We start from the raw sequence: 22,644 nt of genomic DNA on the forward strand, positions 1-22,644 counted from the left end.
TGCGATATTGACATCAAAATAAAGTGCAAAGCTTTTGAAATTCAGTGGACTACTGTAAACAAGGAAGCTACTTACTTTGAGATTATATTATACAGAATATATTTCACCATATAGTTCATTTAAATGCTAAAAATATATATTGGGATTTTAATTTAGACAAAGCACAGAAGTGTCTGCCCTAGCCATCATTTTCATTATATTAGCACGTTGTTCAGTGATATGGAGACTGCCACACGTTTCTGGCATACGACTCAGAAATCTGTGGAGAGATAAACACATCTGTCTGAAATGTAGGCAACAACGTTTTTACTACGGCCTTTATCTGCATTTACCCTTGCAGCATGAGTTGTAACTTTTGATCAGTTTAAACTAAAACATTTTACAGTGTAATCTGCAGGTCGTGCTGCAGATTATAGGTTTTTGAAACAGACCCCCTGTATTGCAGACTTCGTGCTGCACAGACTAGTGCAAGAAACACGTGCGATCTGCACTAGGAATTAAGGCATGCAGCTATGAACAGGGCCAGTAAAAGTATGGGACAATGCAGGACCACCTTATGTGGTGGGAAGAATGAAGTATGCAGCAAGAAAGTAAAACACCTTCTGTGGTACTATTTAGCTTTTATAGTGTTTAACACGTATCAATACGCAATGGATCCTGATACTTAAGAGAATAGAGGGTTTAAGAACAAATATTCACAAGCAGCACATAATCAAAATGTTCTTCACGGGCAATTAATGAATGTGTCTCACGGAACTCTACTAGTTAATACCACAGGTTCTGCCTCTTCATACAAAAAGCTTACAGAACAATTTTGTCCTCTCTCTCTCTCTATTATATATAAATAACTGATTCGTCCCACCAGTTAATATCTTATGTCGCCATACTTAAAGTCGGGTAGCCAACTTGTCACAGAAAGAAGCCGGCAAAACAGTCCCAAGACTTTTTATTATATACACAAACATTTGAAATTCTAATGTTCACCTCTTAGTCTACATGTTTTAAAGCTGGTCTCCTGCAGGTCAGCTTTAAGTCCTGCTTGCAATTCTAACAAGGCACTTCTGTGAAAGCAACCCTCCCAACAAGAAACAGAATTGTGAAACAGTATTACACGAGATAGATTCATCTACTGGTCTCATTAGAAAGTATTTGAAGATCCAAGTCATCGGATTTGATAAAGAGGTGAAAGAACTGTTCTCTTGTAATAATGGTTTAAGACGTTAATTGGCATCAACAGTGCAACAAATGTTTTCCATCACAAAGAATACCATTTTTTTACAAGCTTTAAATAGGTATGTATTCCATAAATCCCGTAGGGAGATTCCCACACTCTACAGAAAATGCTCACTTCTTTTAATGCCAGAGTACTGGAATCGATGTTAGAGCTAGCCAGTCACTTTTGTAGTGTCATCATAAGTACTGTATTTCATCAACCATATTTGTAGTAACTTATATGTATGACAAAAAAAAATGTGGTTTCTTAGCTCTGCAATGTATGCAGCCGGTGGCTGATTAGGTGGCATGTTAACAGATGCATAATTATGTGGAAAACATTTCGAGTGTCAGTGGCCAAAAAAATAACGAATGAAAGATCCGGGTTTGCTGAGTATATCAAGAAATGCACGAGGTGCGTATGCTTTTCACTCTGAATAGTGAACCAGGCACATATACTCTGAGAAATGCACAAAGCATGCTTATCAGCTATCACATGGAATGCACAAGTCTACAAGAAATGTAAGAGAGCCACTTTAGTTGCACTGTATGGAAGGCATGAGATGTGCATAATGGGTGATGAGACCCGCATACCAAGTTACATTAGAGATGCTGCTGATCTGCAATAGAACTGAACAAGACATTGATGCTATGTATTATAAGGAACGCACGGGATAGGATTGGCTTGCACTATAAAAAGTGCATGGAGTAAGAAAGATCAAGATCCATGTTCTGTACTATAAGGAGTGCACAAGATGAATGTGCTTGCTAGCAGGTCGAATACAGGTGTGGGTGACGGTCAGCGTCTATTCAGAGGTCACTTTTAGGCCAATTAATGCAGCACAAGCAAGCCTGAAGGGTTATAGGACTACCAGTCTCTGATCTGTGGATCGATCCTATGTCAAGATTAAAACTCAAAAGCCCTTTTTAGGTCTCGCCTGACCCAGCGCATGCGCTGGGCTGGTGAGACTTATTGAGAGGGCTCCAAAAAGTGCTACCAGGCCAGCCTAGAGCTACAGTGCATGTGCGCGGGGGCGCGCGCATCACTTTCGCGGCCGCACGGCCGATTGGCATAGCCAATAGGTCTCGATTTTGGGACCTTATAAGTATTTAGTTATGCAACTGTTGCATGGCTAAACACTTATAAGGTCCCAAAGGCGAGACCTATTGGCTATGCCAATGCTGGTTTTTGTTTGTTATTTGACGGAAGTTAGGATGAATAGCCACAGGGTCAACTGTTTCATTTGGAGTTTACATATTGTTCTGTCAAGTCATCTGAAGCTCAGAGCCAGGACGATCAAGGAGGAGTCATGGACCAGAAAGTTTGAGCAGGATAAGATGTGTACATGCCAAAGTTAAATACAACTGGCACGGTAAGATGGGAAGATGGTGAAACCTTAGTAGAGATGGGGCCCAGTGATGATTCTTTGTAAAATTACTGGATCGCAGTGGTGTACTGGCAGGGCGACAATACTAGCAATAGTCCGAATATGAACTGGGCAACAAAATCAAGAGATAATATGGATGAAGGAGAAGGCAGGTCCCACACATTATTATAAATGGACCCAAAAAGGGGACTCTTTAGTACTCCATAAAATTATGGTAGGCAACTTTTGTTCGTGGAGTTCAGCATCGCAGAAGTGAGGGTGAAAGGTTAGATGTCATGGGGCTGTAAACTGTAAGGCAATGGATTTTAAACAGAGGATTGACCCTGTGCCTCTACCCACCATCTCCCCATTTTCCACCCGTTCCCAAGTCTACACATTGTCCTTACCCAGCTGGGCTGCCGTCGTTGCAGGTGACCGATGTGTTGTGCAGGAGGTGAAGCTTCATGTCATGCTCCAGCTTCTGTGCTGAGCAGGGGTAGAGTGATTGCGCCAGACTCTTTATCTGGGCCATGAAGCTATCCATGTTCCCCTCCACCGCTGTGAAGTCCAATGGGAAGCTCTCCACAGGCTGAGCTCCTGAATCACTCCGGTGAGTGCTGCTGGGCACTGGTGACTGCTGCCCTCGCCTCCGCCAGCTCTTTCTACTCTCTCCAGTCCGAGGACCCCCGAGCAGAAGTCCTAGAATCATCAGCACCTGCATCGCCCCAACGTCCATCGTTCAGTTTGGTCAGCAGGTAGAGTTCAAGCGAAGCCGCTGGTACCACAACCTGCATGACAAGGAAAATGGCATTATTAAAGTCTCACATCAGACCAGAGGCCGAAGAAGCCCTCAACTATGAGCAATCTCAGATGTTGGAGCCCACGTCTGACTGACGATTAAGGACCATGTGCCTTTGTGAACCAAGACACAGTGGTACCTCCTCGGATGAAATGGAAAAACAGGCCTCACAAATCGATCAGGGGAGGTGTCTGGGTGAGCAGACATTCGTAGTTCCTAGAAGTGCTGGTATTATCATGGAGGACATTCAGACAGTGGGCAGCCTCAAATGATGCAGAGTTCAAGCATGACCAAGCAATACAATAGTTAAGCGCAGACAGTGGGCATAGATCACACTCTGGGACAGCCAGGGAAAGCGGAGTTTAGTACTGGAGGAGTTAAAAGTAAATGGACTGGCTCTAAAATGCTTTACTGTTTACCGTTGTTATTTGTTCCACACATGGTAAAATCACTATATTTTCTGCACTGCACTATGCGGTTTTAGTGGAAGAACCGAAATTAGAATTTGCACTTCTTAAACTTCCCAGTGCTGTGGAGCTGTAAAGTAAGGATGCAAAAAAGACATTGCCCAAGAGGATTGTACGGACTTCTCGAAGAAAGAGCAATCATCTGCACTTCCAGAGACTTCTGCATCACAGCTGAGGCAGCGCCACAGACTAAGGGTCGAAAGAGGGAGATCCTTCCTCTTAGCTTGGAGCTCAGATACTGGATCACAGATGTCGCACACAGTTCTGGGTGTACCCTCAGCAGGTGCACGTAGCACACACCAGGACATCAAAACAAATGCTATTTTTCCAAAGCAATCGAGAACTTGTAGAGTTGGCACGTGCACTGGAGAGAGCATGGCAGCAAAACACAGGTTGGAGATTGAAACTGCCCCTCTAACTTTCTCTGCAGGAGCCTTCCCACAACCTGGACCCGTGTTCCCCCTGGGGGGTGATCACCCTTGGGGAGGGGTAGTCGTGACCTCCCTTCAGAGACTGGCTTACAAGGTCCACATGCTAAAGGCACAGAGCCACTCTTTGTAGGCATATCTAGCCAGGAGCAGCAATCCCCTTGTGGTGGGGCAGACATGGGGCTAGAGTCTGTACTGTAGTTCTGCTAGTGGAATCACTGGTTGGTCCTTAGAATCAGCCGTTCCCTCTCCAGAAGGACGTTCGTTGTGGCACATGGACTGTGCCACCTGCGGGGTGATACACAGTGAGCATGTGCCTGGGGGCATTTTCGCATGTGCACCTTAAATGTGGTGGTGGTGGTGCAGGGGTGAAGGCAAATGCTTAATGGCATGGTGGCACGCCCTTATACCAATAAAGGAGCATCCACTTCACATTGCACTGGCACAACTGTGTGCCTGCACCGTGCTACACAAGTATCTGAGGCCACAAAAGTGCCCCTGGGGTGTTAAAAGTTGCTGCTGACCTACCGTGCTCCTAGGAATCTTCCATTTCATAGTTTAGGAGAGTCGTGGATGCCTGTTCGCTGGTATTGTGCAGTTCTCCCAAACAATTCCCTCTGCAGAGAGGCTATTACCATCCTGCCTTTAGTAATGGTTTCGGAAGGTGTGCAGTAAGGCCACAGTACTGGGCATGTTTGAGATGAATACATTAATGCATTTCACTATAAAGGCAAAGAGCAATCACTTTTTTGGTACGTTTAGTTGAGACAGATGCTGGCTGAAAAAGTAAACTTGTGCCACACTGAGCAGAGATTGTTTGGAGAGGTGTGCAGGTAGACCACTTAAGACACGTTCATGTGCTCAACTGAGCAGAAACTGACTGAAGAGAGCGGCAGGCAGAGCAAGAATTAATGAAGACAACTGATGTGACTAAAATAAGGAAGAGAGATAGATGCAGTTGTTATCATGTGTTACTAGGAATTTGCTCACTGCACGATTCGCCTTAATAGTTTAGAGCTTTTTGACGCCATTGTCCGCGAGTGAGATTCTACTCATTAGGTGTTCTCCGTGGCAAAAATTATATTCAAAACCATATGTGATGCGGGTAGATGGTTTGGGTTACTCCCACTGAGGTGTTGCATTAAGTGGAGAGGCCGATTCTTGCGACCTTCCAGTCAGTAGTGGGCTCTCTGCACATGGTGATTTTCAGAACGGATTCAGGTCTTGGGCTCTTTCTCTAGGCCTTGTGTGCTGTTTGACTATTTAAGCTAGTTGTGTGTACCTCTTGTAGGCTGTAAGATGATATACCACTAAATGGATTTATGTGGCAAAAGCAAGAGACCATATTGTGGTGGTTTGCTAGATGTTGTAGTCCACAATTTTGTTTTCCGAATGTTGGGTTTAGGGTACAGACAGGTTGATGTCCTAGTACCTAGATGATATCTAATTTCCAACCTTTATACGGAGTCCCTTGGTGCTTAGACTGTGTAGCCATACTGTGATTTGGTTATATACCATTGGTACCAGTGCAAACATTTGCTGAAAAGTGGTGCTGGATCAAAGAGCAACTACAGAAAGGAGCCATTGCTAGTTAAACACTCTGAACACTCACTCAGGTCTTGCCTGAACAAAGCAGCCTCAAATCCTACCAGTTTAGCAGAGAACAGTATAAAGAGCGGGACTCTCCTCAAACTCGTATAAACTTTAGGGGTCATGAAGCTGGCCCATTTAAAAAGTTGTCAGCAAACTGAAGCACAGTGAGAGAAGGGGCAGAGTTTCCGTATGTAAACAACCTAATGCTTGCCTAAGATGAGCGGAGACTACACAGATGACCATAAAAACCCGAAAGGATGACTGCAGCACTCGTACAGCGACCAGAAAATAGGGTTTGGCCCTTCTGCACACATAGTGTCTCAGATCACTGAGACGTGACAACATTAGCAAGATGCTAACACTGTATAGACCACCTAATGGATGTTGAACTGAGCAAAGATCTGATGAACAGAGGTATGATGGTAAACTCAGCAAAGAACTGCCGAAGATGTATGCGGATACTAGACTGAGTCAAGATTTGCTGAAGGGAGATTCAAGTGCTTGACTTTGGAAAAAGCAGCACAAGAGTGCTGATTGAGAAATGAATTGCTGAAGATAATCGCTGGCGCCAGACTGAGGGGAGACATGCACCACTATGGGTAAGAATGGAGGGGACTGTGCAAAGAATTCCAGGTAACCGATTGAGCAAAGACCTGCTGAAGCTAGGTTAAGGCGCTAGGATGATCAAAAAACTACCACAGAGAAATGGGGGGGGGGGGGGTCTACACTGGCTGAAAAGAAAACCATATATTAAAAGGTGACCATACTAGCTGAAGAGAAGACTTGAGCATGCAAAATGCGGGGCACAGGGTTCAGAACCGATCATCGTTTAATATATTCTGGTACACTGAATATAAGGAAGTCAATTCTGCACAATCACATGCACTCTCCCATGTGCATCAGTCCCCAGTGAACCCAACAGCTACTTCAGCCAGGCTACCTCATCATGCTGCCACCCAGTACCTCTAGCGCTCCTTTTAACTCTCTCTGTTCATAGTACCATGCAATAGAAAAACAACTAAACTAATTTGTAACAATCAAAGAGGGTGTAAAAGGACTTGGGGGCTAGATGTGACAGGTTAGTCGTAGTTGAGTAGACTCGGTGGGGTACATGATGAAGTTGGTTGGCTACACTAGTCAGGATGGGTCACAATACCTTGATGAGTATATTGGCAGAAGTTGCTTGGCGAGTTGCTCAGAATTTGGTGGTTAGAGAGATTGAGGAGTTGGACTTATACAGTGAGAGGTCGTGGGTGATTGAAAAGGTTAGGTGGGTGGCAGGGTCTCCTGCTGGTGAATAGAGGAGGCTGGGGTAGTATATGAAGCATTAAGTGGTTGACAGATACAGTTGGTTGGGTTTATGTTTGGGACATTTCAGTGGTATCTGGAGACCGGCTGGATTGGAAATGGGAGCAGAGGTGGGGATGAATGTTTATGTACTAGAAGCAGGTGGCTAGAAGGGGCAGAGATTGGTGGGTATGGTCGATAGATGGGGCAGTGATAGTTCTGCTGGTGTAGGGAGCAGGGATGAGTAGGTATGGGGAGAATGTGCAGATAGGACACCGGCAGTATGGAACGCAGATAGGCAGTAGCTGGGATCTAGAGTGAGCAGTTGTCTGTGGATAGATGACGCAGTGATGGTTGAGTTAGCATATGAAGAGGTCTGTGGGTACTCAGATACAGGTTGGGCGTGTATATTAGACAGTGGCTGGTGGTTAGATGGTGCAAACAGGAGTTAGTTGGTAGCTGGGCCAGGGTCTGTGGTTACTTCATATTGGGCACACGCTGGGTAGACAGTCGGGCGGGCTGGATGTATTTCCCGTGAGAGGGTCTCGAGACTGTTGGGGGCAAAGGGAGGGAGGGTCACCTTTAGCAGGTGGGAGATTACCCGTCTTCTCCAAGCGGAGCTCCTGCAGCCGGGTCCTGCGTGCGCCCCTCCAGATGGTTTGAACCCCTGCTGTATTCGTACTGCTCTTAGCCCGGAATCTGTGCAACTTCTAGGCCGAAAGGTGGGCATGTCCTAGCCCGGTGTCTATACATGCCCAAACCTGAGATGCATGCAGATCCGAATTCATGCAGCTGGTAGCATGGCACCTTCAAACGCCCACAACCAGAGCAGGTAAGCTTTCTCTCCTGGTGTTGGCAGTTCCGCTCCTGCTTTGGGCTCGCGCAACTTCTTGCCCAGTAGTTGCCAGGTTGCAGTCCTAGCACGGTCTCCCAAACCCTATTGGGCGAGTGGGGTCCCTGCAGGCCGGTCCCGCATAGACTTTTCGCGGACGTTGGCAGCTTTTATACTACAGGCCGGCAGCATACGGTCCTCTTCTGCACGACCCTGTCCCAGCGCGGCATCTCCGCCTCAGGTTAGACTAGAACCACGCCGCCCGCCGCTCGGGCCATAGCAGCGTGCGGCCGCTTTATCCCGGGATCACGTAGCTCTGGGTAAATAAATGGACGTATCGAGGTTACGGACCTTTTCTCCTTTGACTGTGTACCTGGCTATCCTTTACGAACCGTCTTTAACCTCTAGGCCAGCCTCTATGGGTCTCCCCGTCTCTAGGGGTCTCTCTGTGGGGGTCTCCCCCGATCTCGGCGTCTCCCTGACCCAGCCTGTAGGGTCCTCCCTCCAGATCTGCGCCTTGATTCGCCTCTTGTTTCTGCACCACTCTCACCCTCCCTGGTCTCTTTGCCTCAGTGGGTTTCCCTCTCCTCACATTTTCCGGGGTTTCCGAGCCCCAATGTAACCGGGGATCTCTGTGAAGTCTCCCCCGTCGCTGATGTAGCCGTTCCCTCACTGCTTTTCGTGGCTCTCCTACACCCGTCTCAGGGGACCTCCCTCTCGAGATCTCCTCCTCACTCTCCAGTAGTCTCTGCCTCCCTGATCTCTTTCTGGCTCAGTCTCTGTGCGTCTCTCTTGCCTTTGGGGATCTCCTCCTGACTCCCAGGCGGTTCTCTCAGTCTCTGGGCTCACTCTGGCTCGGTCCCTTGTGCAGTTAGTTGCTGCGGGGGCCGGCTCGGGGTGTGGGTAAGGGGGGGCGGGAGTTCCTTTGATGTGGTCGAGGCTCAGTGCGGTCCGGATGAGGCATCTCCCTCAGCAGTAACATGAGGCGGGCAGGGCGGGCTGATGTCAAGGGAGGGGCACCAGGGACTCCACAAGACCCCCTTTCATGGGGGCTCTAGAGCAGGGAAATGGGCCTTGGGGGTTGGGTTTCGGTACCTGGAGGGACTCGGCCATTAGGGATGCGGAGTAAGGCTTCGGACCCCCTCTCACCCTCCCCCTGCAAGCTTATATAAAGTACTGTTTTCCAACTTTGCTACCCAGTAAACACTGACGAATGTAGATATATGACAGGAAGGAAAATTAAACCTTTACTCTAAAACTTCCGCCTCCGACTTCCCACCCATGAAAAAAGCCCAGTACCCAGAAACAGCACACATCTCCTTCACCCCTCCCGCCGCCCTTGCGACCCACGCTGTATCCATCCCATTCTCACAAAGCAGAGTTTATGCAAAGCTTAGTAAATGGTCCTCATGGTAAATGAACCCCCACATTCTTCCGTGCCCCTCCCCCCCCTCACCAATTCGGGCCAATAAATGATTGGTTCTTGCTCCCTGCACCACCACTGAAGAAGCTTGTTCCAGCGTTCAAAGAGCTCACACACACCATCCTCACAACTCACCTCTGCATAGTAACGGTCCTGCGCGTACAGAGCTGTGGTATCAGAATGGGATCAGCTTTGAGGGACACCGGCGAAGGCACCCAGACCTGCGCCGAGCGCCTCCGAGCTCAGCGAGGGGCAGTGTAATCCCAGTTCTCTGGGACAGGGAGAGATTAAAGGCAATTGGTCATTCCCTGTAGCAAGGATTGTCAGTGCAAGCGCGATAGTCCGATACTATTTGAAGCTTACTGAATTGTCAAGTGTCTCCATATTTAGGTCGGAGTCGACAGCACAGCTGTTTGCAGACAGAAAGTTTACACTTTACCCAGAGCAGGCATTCGGTTAGTTTCCTTAAACAATTGGATCATTTGGATCATCCTCTTTCGGCCATTGGCTTGAGACACTGTCAGACTTTATATCAGACCAAAGGGTTATTTCTCGCTCACCTCATATATTGAGTGTTTGGTATATCATTCCACTTCTATGGAGTAACTCCACTGCATTGCATTGCAGGAGGGACTGGTTTACAGCTAAAAAAGTACAGGCAATCATCATCGATGGTCACATTTCAAGCCAATAGATCTGGCTGTAATGTGCAATCGTATGGATGCAATTTTTTCAGGCACCTGTCTGCATGCATTGCAATATGTTAAAGCAGACCGATTGCCTGTGCCATTGCTTGTTAAGATCTGACTTACAGGTCAAACAGTGGAGGCATGCTCTTGGAGGGTGGCTTGAGGTAGAATGTTAAGAATCACCAAGCATTCGTATCACTTACAATAAACAGGTCCAGGCAGCGCCTTTTCTGTATAAAAAGAGAAGACCATTTAAATTAAGAAAGATACATAATAGCTATGAAAGTTCAAATTGAATGCTAGTTGCTATGAATGGGGTTCTAGACTCCGTCTCAGGCTTAAATGCAAGAGATTTTATGTGCTTTTGTAGAAATAATACAAAATCTGACTGCAAGGTCTAGTTTGTAGCTAGAGGTCTAACCAGTTCCTTTTTAACTTACATTGTTTTTAATGCAATGGGTGGGTAATACCAGGGTTCACGCCAAAGAGTCAGGACCCAATTCTGTAAATGGCACGTCTCTCCCAAGTGGTTACACCCAAGAGCCACTAAATACGTGAGAATGATTGGGGTTGGAGAGTTGTCTGTGCCCTAATATGGTCTGTAAAGATACTCAGAATAACAATTCCAAAATCCACTGAACTCTTAAAGCATTGTGTGCTATATTTATTAGTAGTTTTTCAAAGTGCAGCTGACACAGGTTTCACCCAAAGGCCAACAGGGCAAGGCTTTTTCAAGGCTGGTGTATACAATGAAACATATATTGGGACATAATATGAAATACCAGAAAATATATATCTCAAGAGAAAGGGGAAAATGAGTTTGAAAAACTACTAATAAATACAGCACATAATGCTTTAAAGAGTTCAGTGGATTTTAGAATTATTACCCCGAGTATCTTTCCATACCATATTATGGCACAGACCTCTCTCCAACCCCAATCATCCTTTTTAACCTACCCTTTGTTAAATTGGGCACACACACAACACCAGCTGGCTGCTGAAGAGGAGGATTGTGATGTTTCAGCACGTTTTTCACGGCTATCTTCTCTAATCACAGACGAGCACTTCAATGGAAGTGTGTGGCTGTGAGAATCACAGCATTCTGAAATGGGTGCTGCTGCACTATTCTTTGTAGGGTCAGCAGTCCCATACACTCTTGCCGACCAGTTAGCTTGAGCCACAACGGGGCCAAGGAAAGGGGTAAGCAATGCAGGACAGGTTACGCGCTTGGAGGCTAACAGACCATCACAAATGAAAAGCGCAAAATATAATGAAGCACGCCCTTAGGACGCGGCCCCCCGGGAACCCGGTCACGTTCCCCCCTGGTGGTCCGCATCGATGGAGTAAACGTGATTGCAGCGGGAATTACTTCCGGGGCAGCATTGTGACATCACTTCCAGCCGAGGGGGGAGGAGTGGGCGTGGGCCTATTTAGGGCAACTTGCCCTGATCCTCGCCCTCTCTTCCTTACTGCGCCGGCCCCTGCATGCAGGGGTCTCCTTGAATTTTTTTCTTGCTTCGTTTGTGCAGGTCGTCGAGTTACGCGTCGATTAGAGGACCGGCGCTCGTGGAATTTGATGGATGGCAGTTGTGGGATAGCAGTACTGAAGGTCAAGAAAGTGGAGAGCAGTGGAGTTCCCGTACAGCCGGAAGTGTGGCGCAGCCTAGGAAGAGGGGATTTAGCCATAGTGTACTGGTGGTGCACGGAGGTAAAAGGAAGGGTTTTTTTCGGTTGTGTTGCAGGGCAGTCGCGGGGGAAGCCTTTGATTGATTTTGTGGTAGAAGGGGGGGGGAGTGGATCAGATGACCCCTCACGCCAATGGTCCCGGCGGCTGCCCAGTGCGCAATAGATTTAAAAAGCACGCGGGAAAGGAGTGTCCGCTTTGGTCGCCTTTCACCCCCTGTCCGTCTCGAATTACGTTAATCCAGCGGCGGAAGGGATTAGGCATCCGTTTCCTATATGGGCGCTTGTCACCGATCTTTTCATCGGGGGATGCAAGTCATGAATGTGTCCTCGTGGGGAGGGAGCTCAGGAGTGCGCCGTCTAAAGTGCGAGTTTCTTCGGGGGGGGGCAGCTGTAGAGAGTTGCGTGGAGGGAAGCGGTCGCGGACCTCCGATTTGGCGTGGTGGTTGAAGGGAGCCATGGAATTTTGGGAGCGGGGCCCAAACTCGCACAGTTTGGCCAAGTGGGGCAGCCAAGACTCTGCTTGGCAGTTTCGAAGTCCACAGTTTTAAGAGAGTTCGAGTCGCTCGCACTCGGTCGGTCAGAGTGGTGTGTGTGTGCCTTTTGCTTTTCGGCCCCTCGGTCTCCCCCCACCACCCCTTCTTCTCTGGCCTAATTGGCCAGTGGCTGGCTGGCCGTATTTGTTCACACAGGAAGCTCTGGCGCTGTGGATTGGGAGGGAAGGCGTGGTCTTTGTGGGTCTTCTTTGCGGACCCTCGTTGCAGAGGTGGGTACCAGATTGGGGGCACAGTCGATGCCGAGCGCGTCTCTGTAGATCACACAGTGTGTGTTGGCCAATAGGTGTGGCCCCTTTTGTTTAGGTGCAGTACAAGGGGTTTGAAGGGCCCTTTGCATTCCTGTCCTAGCGCTGATGTTGCAATTGTGTGGCATTGTGTACATGGCATGTCGAGTTTGGAGAGTGCGATCGGTGTGGGCATCTTTCTATACACACCTGTCTGTGCACTTCTCTCGCGGGCTGTAGGTCTGTACTGCTCGTGAATGCATTTTAATTCTCTTGCCACGACAGAGGACTGCTCTACCCCTCTCACTGCTGTGTTTACGGAGGTCCTATCGGCGTGTTTATATTTCAGGATTGGGTCCTGGGCGATTCGCCGTCTAACGAGAGAGGGGGCGAGTGCCGGTGCGGTGTTTGTCTTTGGCCCACTTCTCAAATTGATTGAGGATTGCCATTGGCTCTGCGTGTAATGTTTTGGGGTTGTTCCATCTGTATGGCCGCTGGAGCTCTGCTTGGCAGGCACATGGGCGCTTGTCTCTGCTTGGAAGATGGTGAGGGTTTGTGGTACACCATCCCCGCTGATGTCACTTTGCTTGTCAGCCTGAAAAGTGGAACCTGGCAATCTTTTCGGCACTTAGGAGGGAGGAATGTTGGGAATGGATGATGCACTGAGAGGCACACACAGGGTGGAAAAACGGGGCACACGGCTGCGTGTTTTGAGTCTGAAATTGTATTTAGGGTGGATATGTAAACTGGAGTACAGTTCCATTGGCAATTTGCAACCGGTTTCTTCGGGGTCCATGTGGTGACGAGATATTTGGGTCGCCTATTGCAGAACTATGGAGAGAAATGATCTGATGTGCATCTGAAAAGAACAGAAGTTATTATTGATTGGTGGTTTTGTTAACTCAAGCAAGTGCGGTTGGTTTCCAGATTTTGGATTCGAGGTGGCGCCAAAAAAGATGGGCAATACAGATCGACACCTCCAAATATATTGTTCTAATTAAATCTAATATTGAATAAATCAGCGTGAGTAACAGGTTAACCTGCATCTGAAATCCATAAAAATAGACTTTACATAGACTTCCTTCTAAAACCACTGAGACTTCAGCGGGGAGGCTTCCTTTGGGAGTTCCTGGGGCCTACAAACGTCTTCGGTATTACCGATGTGTATTTATCAAGTAAAGGCAGGCCTTGTCCCCAATACAGATAGAACCCTTTTAAACATTGGTCTGCCAATTTAAAAAAAAAAAATAAAAAATAAAAAAAAACACAAAAAACCAAAGATATACAAAACCGAATGCATCATGCCATGGCGCACCTGGGCCTCTTTGTTAGTAATCACCGGTTACACTTTGTCCATTGATCGATGCTTGGTTTCTTTTATATTTGACATGAGCACTGTGTGGCTTTGACAAACCACTCACGAGTTCGGAAAAGTATGCATTGAAGCCCAAGCCCGTTTTCAATAATGCAGCGTTTAGGTGCGCAGCAGTACCGGGTTTCCCAGGTGGCTGTGCGGTGGTATTAGAAATAAATGAAAGACAAACACGCACGAGTTTACAAACACCGCCCGGGCTGCTTCTCGTCTCCCCGTGACATTGGTCCCGTTTCCCACCTCACAGGTCTTGAAAGCGGCGGCGGAAGCACACCCTGTTCTCTGGCTTGTCGCACAAGTGTGAAGCTTGCGGGCCTCTGCTCTGTCAATGTTTTGGGTTTAGGAAGAGGGGCCGGGAAGCGACTAGCGTGAACTCTGCCTGCCCCTCCTGATATAACAACACAAATATTACACGCTGGCGTTTCAAAATTGCTTCAGCAGTGGGAAGGTTAGATGTTTTGATTTCCAAACAATGTTGAGTGTGAGGTATGGAGCTATCCCGCGTCCTTCCAGAAACCGCACCCTGACTGAAAATATACATATATGAATTTTTTAGCGCGCACATGGTTACACACACGTTTGGTCTGCCATTTATTAAATTATAGGATGACCCCGCTCTTAGGGGGGGTGGGGGGGGGGGACCATGGTAAATGCAAATATAGAAGTGAAGGTACTTACTATTTTAGAGTACCCGTTTGCTCCATCTCTTGGTCCCCTCCCCCGATGCTGCATTGCTCCCGCCAGGGGAGAATGCTCATGTGCTAGGGGTGGCTTTTTTGTGTACCATACGCAGGTATGTTCGTAGGACTGGATTGAGCGGTCCTGTTGTACGTCATGGGTCAGTCTCCCGTATCACTGGGCCCACCATGTGTCCCATTGTTGGCAGTATACAGCCGGGATCTGGCTGGCAAATACTAGTGCTTCTGGGTAGCTAGTTCAGGTACAGGATTCACCTAAGATCACCTTCGGAACACTGGTAGGTCACGTACTTCTCTAGGATACGCAGGGGGGCGAAGTGTCCTGCAACGCCGCCCATGTAGGCATCATGTAACTTTTTTGAAGATTAGTCACACCTCTTCAGGGGCTGGTAGTTTGGGCACCTCATTCAGCTGGCTTCAGGCAAAAAAATTCTCCCCTTTAGGGTAACACTGCACTAGATAGACTCTCAGGTGACCCGTTCGTCATACGGTTTTGAGTCTCTAGGGCTACCAATAAGGCAGATGGGCGGATGCTGCGTTTGTTAGCGTACTACCGGTAAAGGCCAGTTAGCGATTCATGACTCAGGGTAGCTTCCCTTTGTCAGGCAGAATTCCTTCCTTGTTAAAGTGACTAAAAATGGTACAAGGGGCTGTAAACCTGCCCCTTAATGTAACCAGGCATAACACATTGATGGTGTTCATCTATAACGCAGCTGGGGCTCATGTACAGCGCGCGTATACCTTGGGGTCGAGGTTGCGCTATACAAAACTCTGAAAAAACTTTTGGGAAAAGGGGGGCTTTCAGCACACCCTCAATTAGAGGGCATCCCTATTTCGCTGTGTCGCTCAGTTCCCTGCCAGGTGACCCATCTGGGAAGAGGATGAAGGCTGTTTAGAAATTTAGGTCGGGCCACACGAATCATGCATTATGGGCTCATCTTCCTGTTCTATCTCAAACCGACAGTACCAAAACTTGTCATTGGGGGGCCGGCAGTTCCTGCCCACTGGGTTCTGTGAGGTAGACAGTCACTCTCTCCAGGGGAGGTTATGACTTGAGCATACGGTAGCGGCTGGTGGAGGCCCAGGAGGGGCGGGCATGCCCTCGATTAACAGGTACAGACCTGTGCATAGTTAAGGATTATTTCCGGCAGCTGGGTGATCGGGGTGGGTGGTTACTATAATCAGAAGTGGGGGCGCGATATGCGCAACAAGCCGGATAGTTCACCAGACAAGATGGAGTTGGTACGTTGTCATAGGTCGAGGGAGCTCGGCCTGGGTTGGCCCATAGTTGGAAGGTTTTTTCCCCAAGATGGCGTGGTTTTTCATGACGCCAGGAGAAAATTAAGAGACACGATTAATGGCAGATGCCCAGTTAAATTTCGGCCAAGTGCCGGGAAGTCTGGTTGGGCCTAGGGCTGCCCGAGGTAAGGGGCCTGCTTGGCGTTCCAGACACAAATTGTGGGCATGGGGATCATAGGGTGCACTGCAAAGGGGGGCACAGGTATGCCTGGGACCCAAAAGGATGAATCAGACATGGCTCCGAGTCTGAGGAGCGGGGGGGGAACTTAATGGTTCATAGGTTGCCTCATGGTGGGGAGGGCGAAGGGCGGTCTGCCCTGGTCCCCCTTGTGGGGGAGAAGAGGCCACATAAATTGCCTTTACATTGTTAAGGGGAGTCCTCCTGCATACTCCTTAGGCCAGCACTGAGGGGGAGAGACGGTAAGTTCACCCCAGAGAGAATGGAGACACCGGCTGGGGGCATGGGCACCAGTTTACAAAATAGGGCATGGGGCATCCGCCCCTGGTTATTCCCTACGAGCCCCGATGGGCAGCCTGGTGGTGGAGTGGTGGGCCCCTCAGGTGGCGACATGGACCAGATGGCAGGGGTTCACCCCTCAAGGACGCAGGTGGGTTATGTCTTGCGTGGTTCTCAGTTGGTTGGGGGACTCGAGCCAGAAGGCCCCTTAGTGCTGGAGCAATAGACAACGTTCTTCATGTAAATAAATTGAGTTCTGTCCGACTTGCGGATGGATCATGCAGTTATGGGCAAGTCAAATGTAAATATTGCTTAGCGATTGAATTTGATAAATCCATATCGTATCAAATTGTATGAATTATATATTGTCACGTTTGTGTGATGATTTGTAATAAACATGGCCTTTTTTACCCATAGCTCTGGTCGTCAAGTATTGATTTGTGGGTTTGGATGGGGGCGGGGCCGGAAGCCATCCTGGGGTGTACGAGTCCTATAGGGAATAGGTAACACTTTTTGGAAAAGGTTGGATGTGCTAGGGAAGAACAACTCACAGGCCTCCAGAGCCTAATTTCAGCACATAGTTGGATTATGGATACACACCAAAGATTCACTGGGCTCGGATCTCTTCAGTCTTTGTGAACCAAAGCTCATCGTGGAAGTGCAAGGACCACCTGGATTCTGGCACTGGGCTGAAACTAGGCAGAATCTTCTTATGCCATACATTGCTCTTCCTTCTCTGTTCTTGTTGCAGCAGTCCAATGCCCTGTAGTGCATACTTTAGCTCTTCAGGGAAAGACAGCAAAAGATCCCTGCCTCGAGTTAACCTTTTTCTGCACATGTACAGAACTCTTTCAGGTCAAAAGGTATACTAAAAATAATCCAAACACTCAGCTAATATTTAGAAACAGCGGCATTCGGCCAGAAGGCAAGTGACAGCTCAGTTATAAAGTTCTTCCCAACATTTGGAGGGAACCAGACATGAAAAATACAGCTTCCTGTACTAGCTGATGTACATTTCTATGGTAAGTAGCCAGCAGAGGTGCACTATCCAGTCCAACACTCTGTTTAGGAGAAATATCCAAAGCATGAAAGCACCAGTCAGAAGACTGATGGAAAGTTGCATACTGGGCCCTCAGAATGAGGAAATGAGATGCAGGATGCCACTTGGTTACTCCGATGGGCACATTCCACCATAAGCCCATGGTTGAAGCATCAAAAACCTGCTCATATCTTCATGGGGCTTTGTTAATGGAGACATTACACTGTCTTAGCGTAGGCCACTGCCCCTCTCTAAGACAACCCCAGCAATATACACAGTCTCACACTCTGTGCAAGTGATCTGCATTGGAGATGTCTGTGGTGTTGTTAGAAGCACCAGATTACCCTACATACCACCTATGTGGTTTGAGTCTGCAGCCTTTTCATTAAGGTTTTCTTCCGTTTTTGTCCTTCGTTTTAATCTGCTCATTGGTCTCAAAACACCACACCACTAATTGGCCTGGCTGCACCTATGTATCTCCAGGTTATTTCAAAGAGCTGTTCACCACTATTGAGCTGCCTCAAAGCATTTTGGGAGTGGGATTCACCAGTGTTTTATGGGTAGGAAGGACAAGCTAGATGATGCTAAATTGGTGCGCCATAACATTGTTCAATATGACAGCATTGGTGTGCAGAGATGATGGTGGAGAATCAGTGGGAGGGGGTGGGCATAGAAGCTCTTTGGGTGCCCGACCGGAGCCTATATGTGCCTTTGACATTTGACTGCCATGATGAAGATAGCACAAAAAAAAAAAGGAATGGGACAGTACATATGCTGTACTGTGTGGAGTAATCAGTCCTCTGTGACCTGAAGTAAGTCTGCCTTCGAGATAAGAATTGGAGCGGTGAAGGCGCCCTGGGACCCAACACCACATCTGCATTATGGCTTTGCGAGCCCATCAGTTTCTTCTCCTTCTCGGCTTAACCTACTTCAGGAAGTTTGCCACTTGGTGACAGACCCAAGATTCCATCCCAATACTGAAGTTAGTTCCATCACTTTGCATTACACCACTGGGTAGTTCTTGGTGTCATGTACATAGGTGAGATATCTGAAGGTGTGAACTTTCAAAAGAGCAGATGGTGGGATCTTTTAGATAAAGAGAATCAGCCACACTGCTGGCCCTCGCCAGTCTTAGCAAAGCCCCCCCATGTCCCATAACCAGCCATTCTGCCAGCCCAAAATTACCACCTGCGCAGTCTTTAAGGGTATTTATGAGTTCATAGTGATTAGTTAATGCTTCTCACTCTCCATTTTACTTCCATATGGGCACCTCACCCATTCTATGCCATGCCTGTTATTTCTTCATTGTCCTCTCCCCTTGACTACCACACTGTATCACACTACTTGAAAAAACAACCCAGAGGAAACATTTGTTATCCAGTATTGGGGTATCTTTCACAGATTTGCATGCCTGAATCATTCCCCGTAGTCGAGATGGGAGTCCCACGGTAAAATATTCCAGCAGTGCCTTAAATCCTTAATAGGCTATTATGGCCCTAGGCCATCTCATTAGTAGCCTATCCAGGTCCTTTTTAAAAAAAGGACCAAATGTTGACATATAGCCAATCAGCTGTTAGCACCCTCCCAGCAGGAGCCAGTTCTCTTCAGATTTACCAATACTGGATAACCGTAGTTACAGGTAAGTAAATTATTTTCTTTTTTGATAGTTTCCATATAACTTACAGTACTCTCAGGAATAACCAAATGTCCCCTAGCACGAGTACAGTTGTATTAAATGTTTACACTGAAAAATGCAACATATAATAATGCTGTGTAATACAATGTCAACCAGTGTCAAATTGGGCAGCATTTGAATTTCACTTCGCTTGTGCAAAAAAAATACTTTTTAATGATGCCCCATCAGGGTAAGAAAAAGAGGTATTTGCTGTATTTTGAAAAAATATCCAGTCAAGCAAATGTGTTGTGAAATATCTAGTATGTGGACAAGTAAGACCTACTTTAACTACTTTCAAGATACCTACTTGGAGACACAAGCACCAACATTGGGACTAAAAAGTATCATGGCTGGCATCATCATGCTATGATTATGGTTAAAAAGATTACTTACTACACATTTCAAGAACTCAGTGCTCCGGTTTTGGATTTTCGTTTACCAGCTTTGTTCTGGAATTGTAGGACTCGTTTACTTCAGTTAGTTCAATTGAACCAACATCTGAAAACTCCTAAAAAGTGTCCAGAACAGAAAACTGCAACCGTCTACCGGTATGTATTAATTACCCATGTCAATATTTCCTTCAACAAATCTGTGCTAATTTCCGCTTGAGGTACACATCAAATGTTGCCTGAAAAATAGTGAGTTTGAGAACACTATGCAGGTGTCACACATTTAAAACAAGTAGGAGGGAGCACTGGACTCCCTGCTAGCATCCTCCGCTGCACATCCTTTCAGCTCTTTTAAAAAGAGACTTTCTAGGAAGAGACCCCGCTGCCTTTTAGGATCGCAGTCTTCACAGGTTTTTACCCGAGATCCCTACAGACCTGCCTGCCATCACAGAAATGATGGTAACTTACCCATAACTGACCAGGAAGGCACTCAGTTCCCTTTTAGGTGCCAACATCTGTTTCCTGTTCGTGATCTGACTTCAAGTCACATGCCCCTGAAATCCCTCTACACGGCAAGGCCATCAAAAGCAACCTGGACCGTCCTGCCGCGTTTTCAATGTGAGCACTTCCCTTTCTTTGTGTAAGCTTCCCTTCAGCCTGATTGAATATCAAAACTAGTGCTTTGTTTACAAACACGTTGCTCTAGAGTCAAGACTGTGCAGGGGAGACGCAAGTGCAGTGCCTAGTTTATCCGTTTCTGCACTGCCAGAGACTTCAAGAGGAGTACAATTGGAGTATTCTCTTCTCACCAGCTACTAGGCTGTGAGATTCGACCATAGGTAACAGTTCACCCCTTTCACTGCTACCAAGGGGCACATAGCAGGCGTGGCATCTGCAAACCGACCTAACGTTTTAGCTAGAACCATGTTGCATTTGTAGGTTTCCATCTCATATAGAAAGTAGCCCAAGCATACCAGCATAAACCAAGGTGTAGGCTAAAAACCAGGTCTGCTTCAAGGTGTTACATGGCATGGACCACTTCGCAGCAATGACCCTGAGGGTATGTGGGAGGCCTTTACTTGGCAATCAAAGGTTACCAGCCAAAAGCTAGTAAGACTTTTGTCATTTATCACCGTGTTCCACAGACACAATATTGTTGCGCGCCAACTGAAATGTCAAAGTAGTACTCTCTTTAAACACTGGTCTCTTTCGGAGCACGTAGAGCGAGCAATGAAGGCTTACTCCAGAAGGGGAAGGTGGAAACTTCGAATAGAATATATCTCTTTAAGAACTTAAATATCCAGGCAGTATTTTGCTTTAGCAAAAGGAAAGGAGTTTAATAATATGTAAGCAAGTACACTTAAAAGTAAAATCTACAAAGAAATCCAGATTGTCCTTGCTCTGCCTAAGCCCACGTTGACACCCCAAGCTTATTTATACCCCCATCGCACTTAGTGCTAGAAATAATTGAGCCCCATGACAAATTGAATTTGACGTAGGAAACTTAGGGTAGACACAGAACAGTTCAGGAGTACAGAGGTTTTGGTCCAGTCAGTGAAGAGGAGGTGCCAGACATAGCAAAATATATTGAATAAACAGGAGTTATAATATACACAGATTGGTTTTTTTAAAACTGCATGAATGTATGTATGATTTAATTCATGCAGTCAACGATTTATGATGAATTGCTGATACATTTATTTGAGATATTTTAACGAAGTCTGTTTTCACTGTTTGTAAAGACATCACACGCCACCTTTGTAAATACACAAGCAATATGGTGCCTCACTATCAGCGAGCAAGGCTGGAAGACAGCCGAAACGCGTCAGATTCGTATTATGGTAGCACGCTAATAAATGTGATGCTGGATTAATAGTTCGATGCCTGCTGTCCTTCACATTGCCTCAGTACCATATCCATACCCGGATGAGGAAGGAAAAAAAAAAGTGTGTTTTAATAACGTTTATTTTAAACGTTTAATATTTTTTCGAAATTAATACGGTTATTCACATATGTTGTGTGTTTGCAGTGAAGCGCTTTCCCCAATGTTGCTTAAACTGGAGTAAGAATATTAAATCTAACCCCTCTGAAGACCAATGCTTTCCCTGTAATTGCGTGAACTGGAGTGGGAATAGTTTATCTAATATTCCCAGACTCCAATACTTTTCCTAATGTTGGTTAAATATATTTTATAGCATTCGTTTTTTTAATGTTTATATTATTTTGAGTAAATATTTTTGGGGGGATTTCCATTTTTAATATTGTATTTTTTGGTGAAAAAAAATATTTTGTGATCAAATTGTGTATATTTTAATGTTTGTTTTATTTGTATATTATATATATATTTTTTTCTCTCTCCATGTTTTGCTGGCTGCCAACACTCACCTGACCAAAGGGCACATCGTCTGTGCCGATTCAGCTCGTCTGCTAGAAATTCTTCTCACACGCCTTGTTATCACTCGTCAATTAGGCACTACGTTTCCGTACATTTACACAACAGCAGGGTCACAGGCCCACTGTGTAAGAAACTGGCTCTATATATACTACACCAAAATGAGGTTTAGTGTGTATAGAGTCCAAGTGACCCCAGAGGTAGGCAGAGGCTAAAAAGATAGATAGAACCTTACTCTCTAATTGTGGGAGAGTGGTCGAGCAGTAAGGCAGTATCAGAGGACAGTGTTAAGCATTTGATGTACACACTCAGTCAGCAAATTAATTCACACACTCAATAAGTGAACTCTAGGCCAATTGTGTTTGTATGAAAATATATACAGTTCTTTTATTTTTACAACCAAGCAAGCCTGGCACAGGTAAGCATTAAATACTTTTCAGTAATAAGTTACTGGATAGAGAACAGTTTGAAAATGCAAGGGGAAATTGTACTTTGTTTGATTTACAGGGGATGCAGTAGGTTGCAACACTTAGCAAATACAGTACATTGAAATTAATAGGCTTTTTCAGAAAATTACAGGTAAGTTACTTTTTACATTACTTTTCTAAATCAGTGCTGGATACCTAGATTCAGCACTGGGACATTTCCTGGAAACAGGTAAGTAATTATGTTTTGGTTACTTGCATTATTTTTAAAGAATATTTTTCGATTTCAAAACTCCACACTTAGAAACTTTTTGGAAGAAAATTGTCAATGTTATCC

The 22,644-nt window shown here is 46.4% G+C and overlaps 1 protein-coding gene across 5 annotated transcripts in view; it reads right to left on the reverse strand.

Moving 5' to 3' along the window:
• The window catches only part of NOTUM (notum, palmitoleoyl-protein carboxylesterase), a 125,240-nt gene that overhangs the window by 89,013 nt on the left and 13,583 nt on the right, over nucleotides 1–22,644 (reverse strand). Inside the window, exons 1-2 of one of the 5 annotated variants that reach the window (XM_085617555.1) lie at nucleotides 8,578–8,817; nucleotides 2,987–3,367 (exon numbers count right to left, since the gene is read on the reverse strand). The exons of 1 other annotated variant lie outside the window; for it this stretch is intronic. In XM_085617555.1, coding sequence (XP_085473681.1) covers nucleotides 2,987–3,315 — 329 coding nt within the window. In that variant the 5' untranslated portion in view covers nucleotides 3,316–3,367; nucleotides 8,578–8,817. Of the gene's footprint in view, nucleotides 1–2,986; nucleotides 3,368–7,733; nucleotides 8,818–22,644 lie in introns of those variants that run through there. 3 more of the 5 variants (XM_085617553.1, XM_085617554.1, XM_085617552.1) reach the window with 3 other exon arrangements.

This window comes from Triturus cristatus, chromosome 7 (genome assembly GCF_964204655.1).
Source record: "Triturus cristatus chromosome 7, aTriCri1.1, whole genome shotgun sequence".
Classification (NCBI taxonomy): Eukaryota; Metazoa; Chordata; class Amphibia; order Caudata; family Salamandridae; genus Triturus; species Triturus cristatus.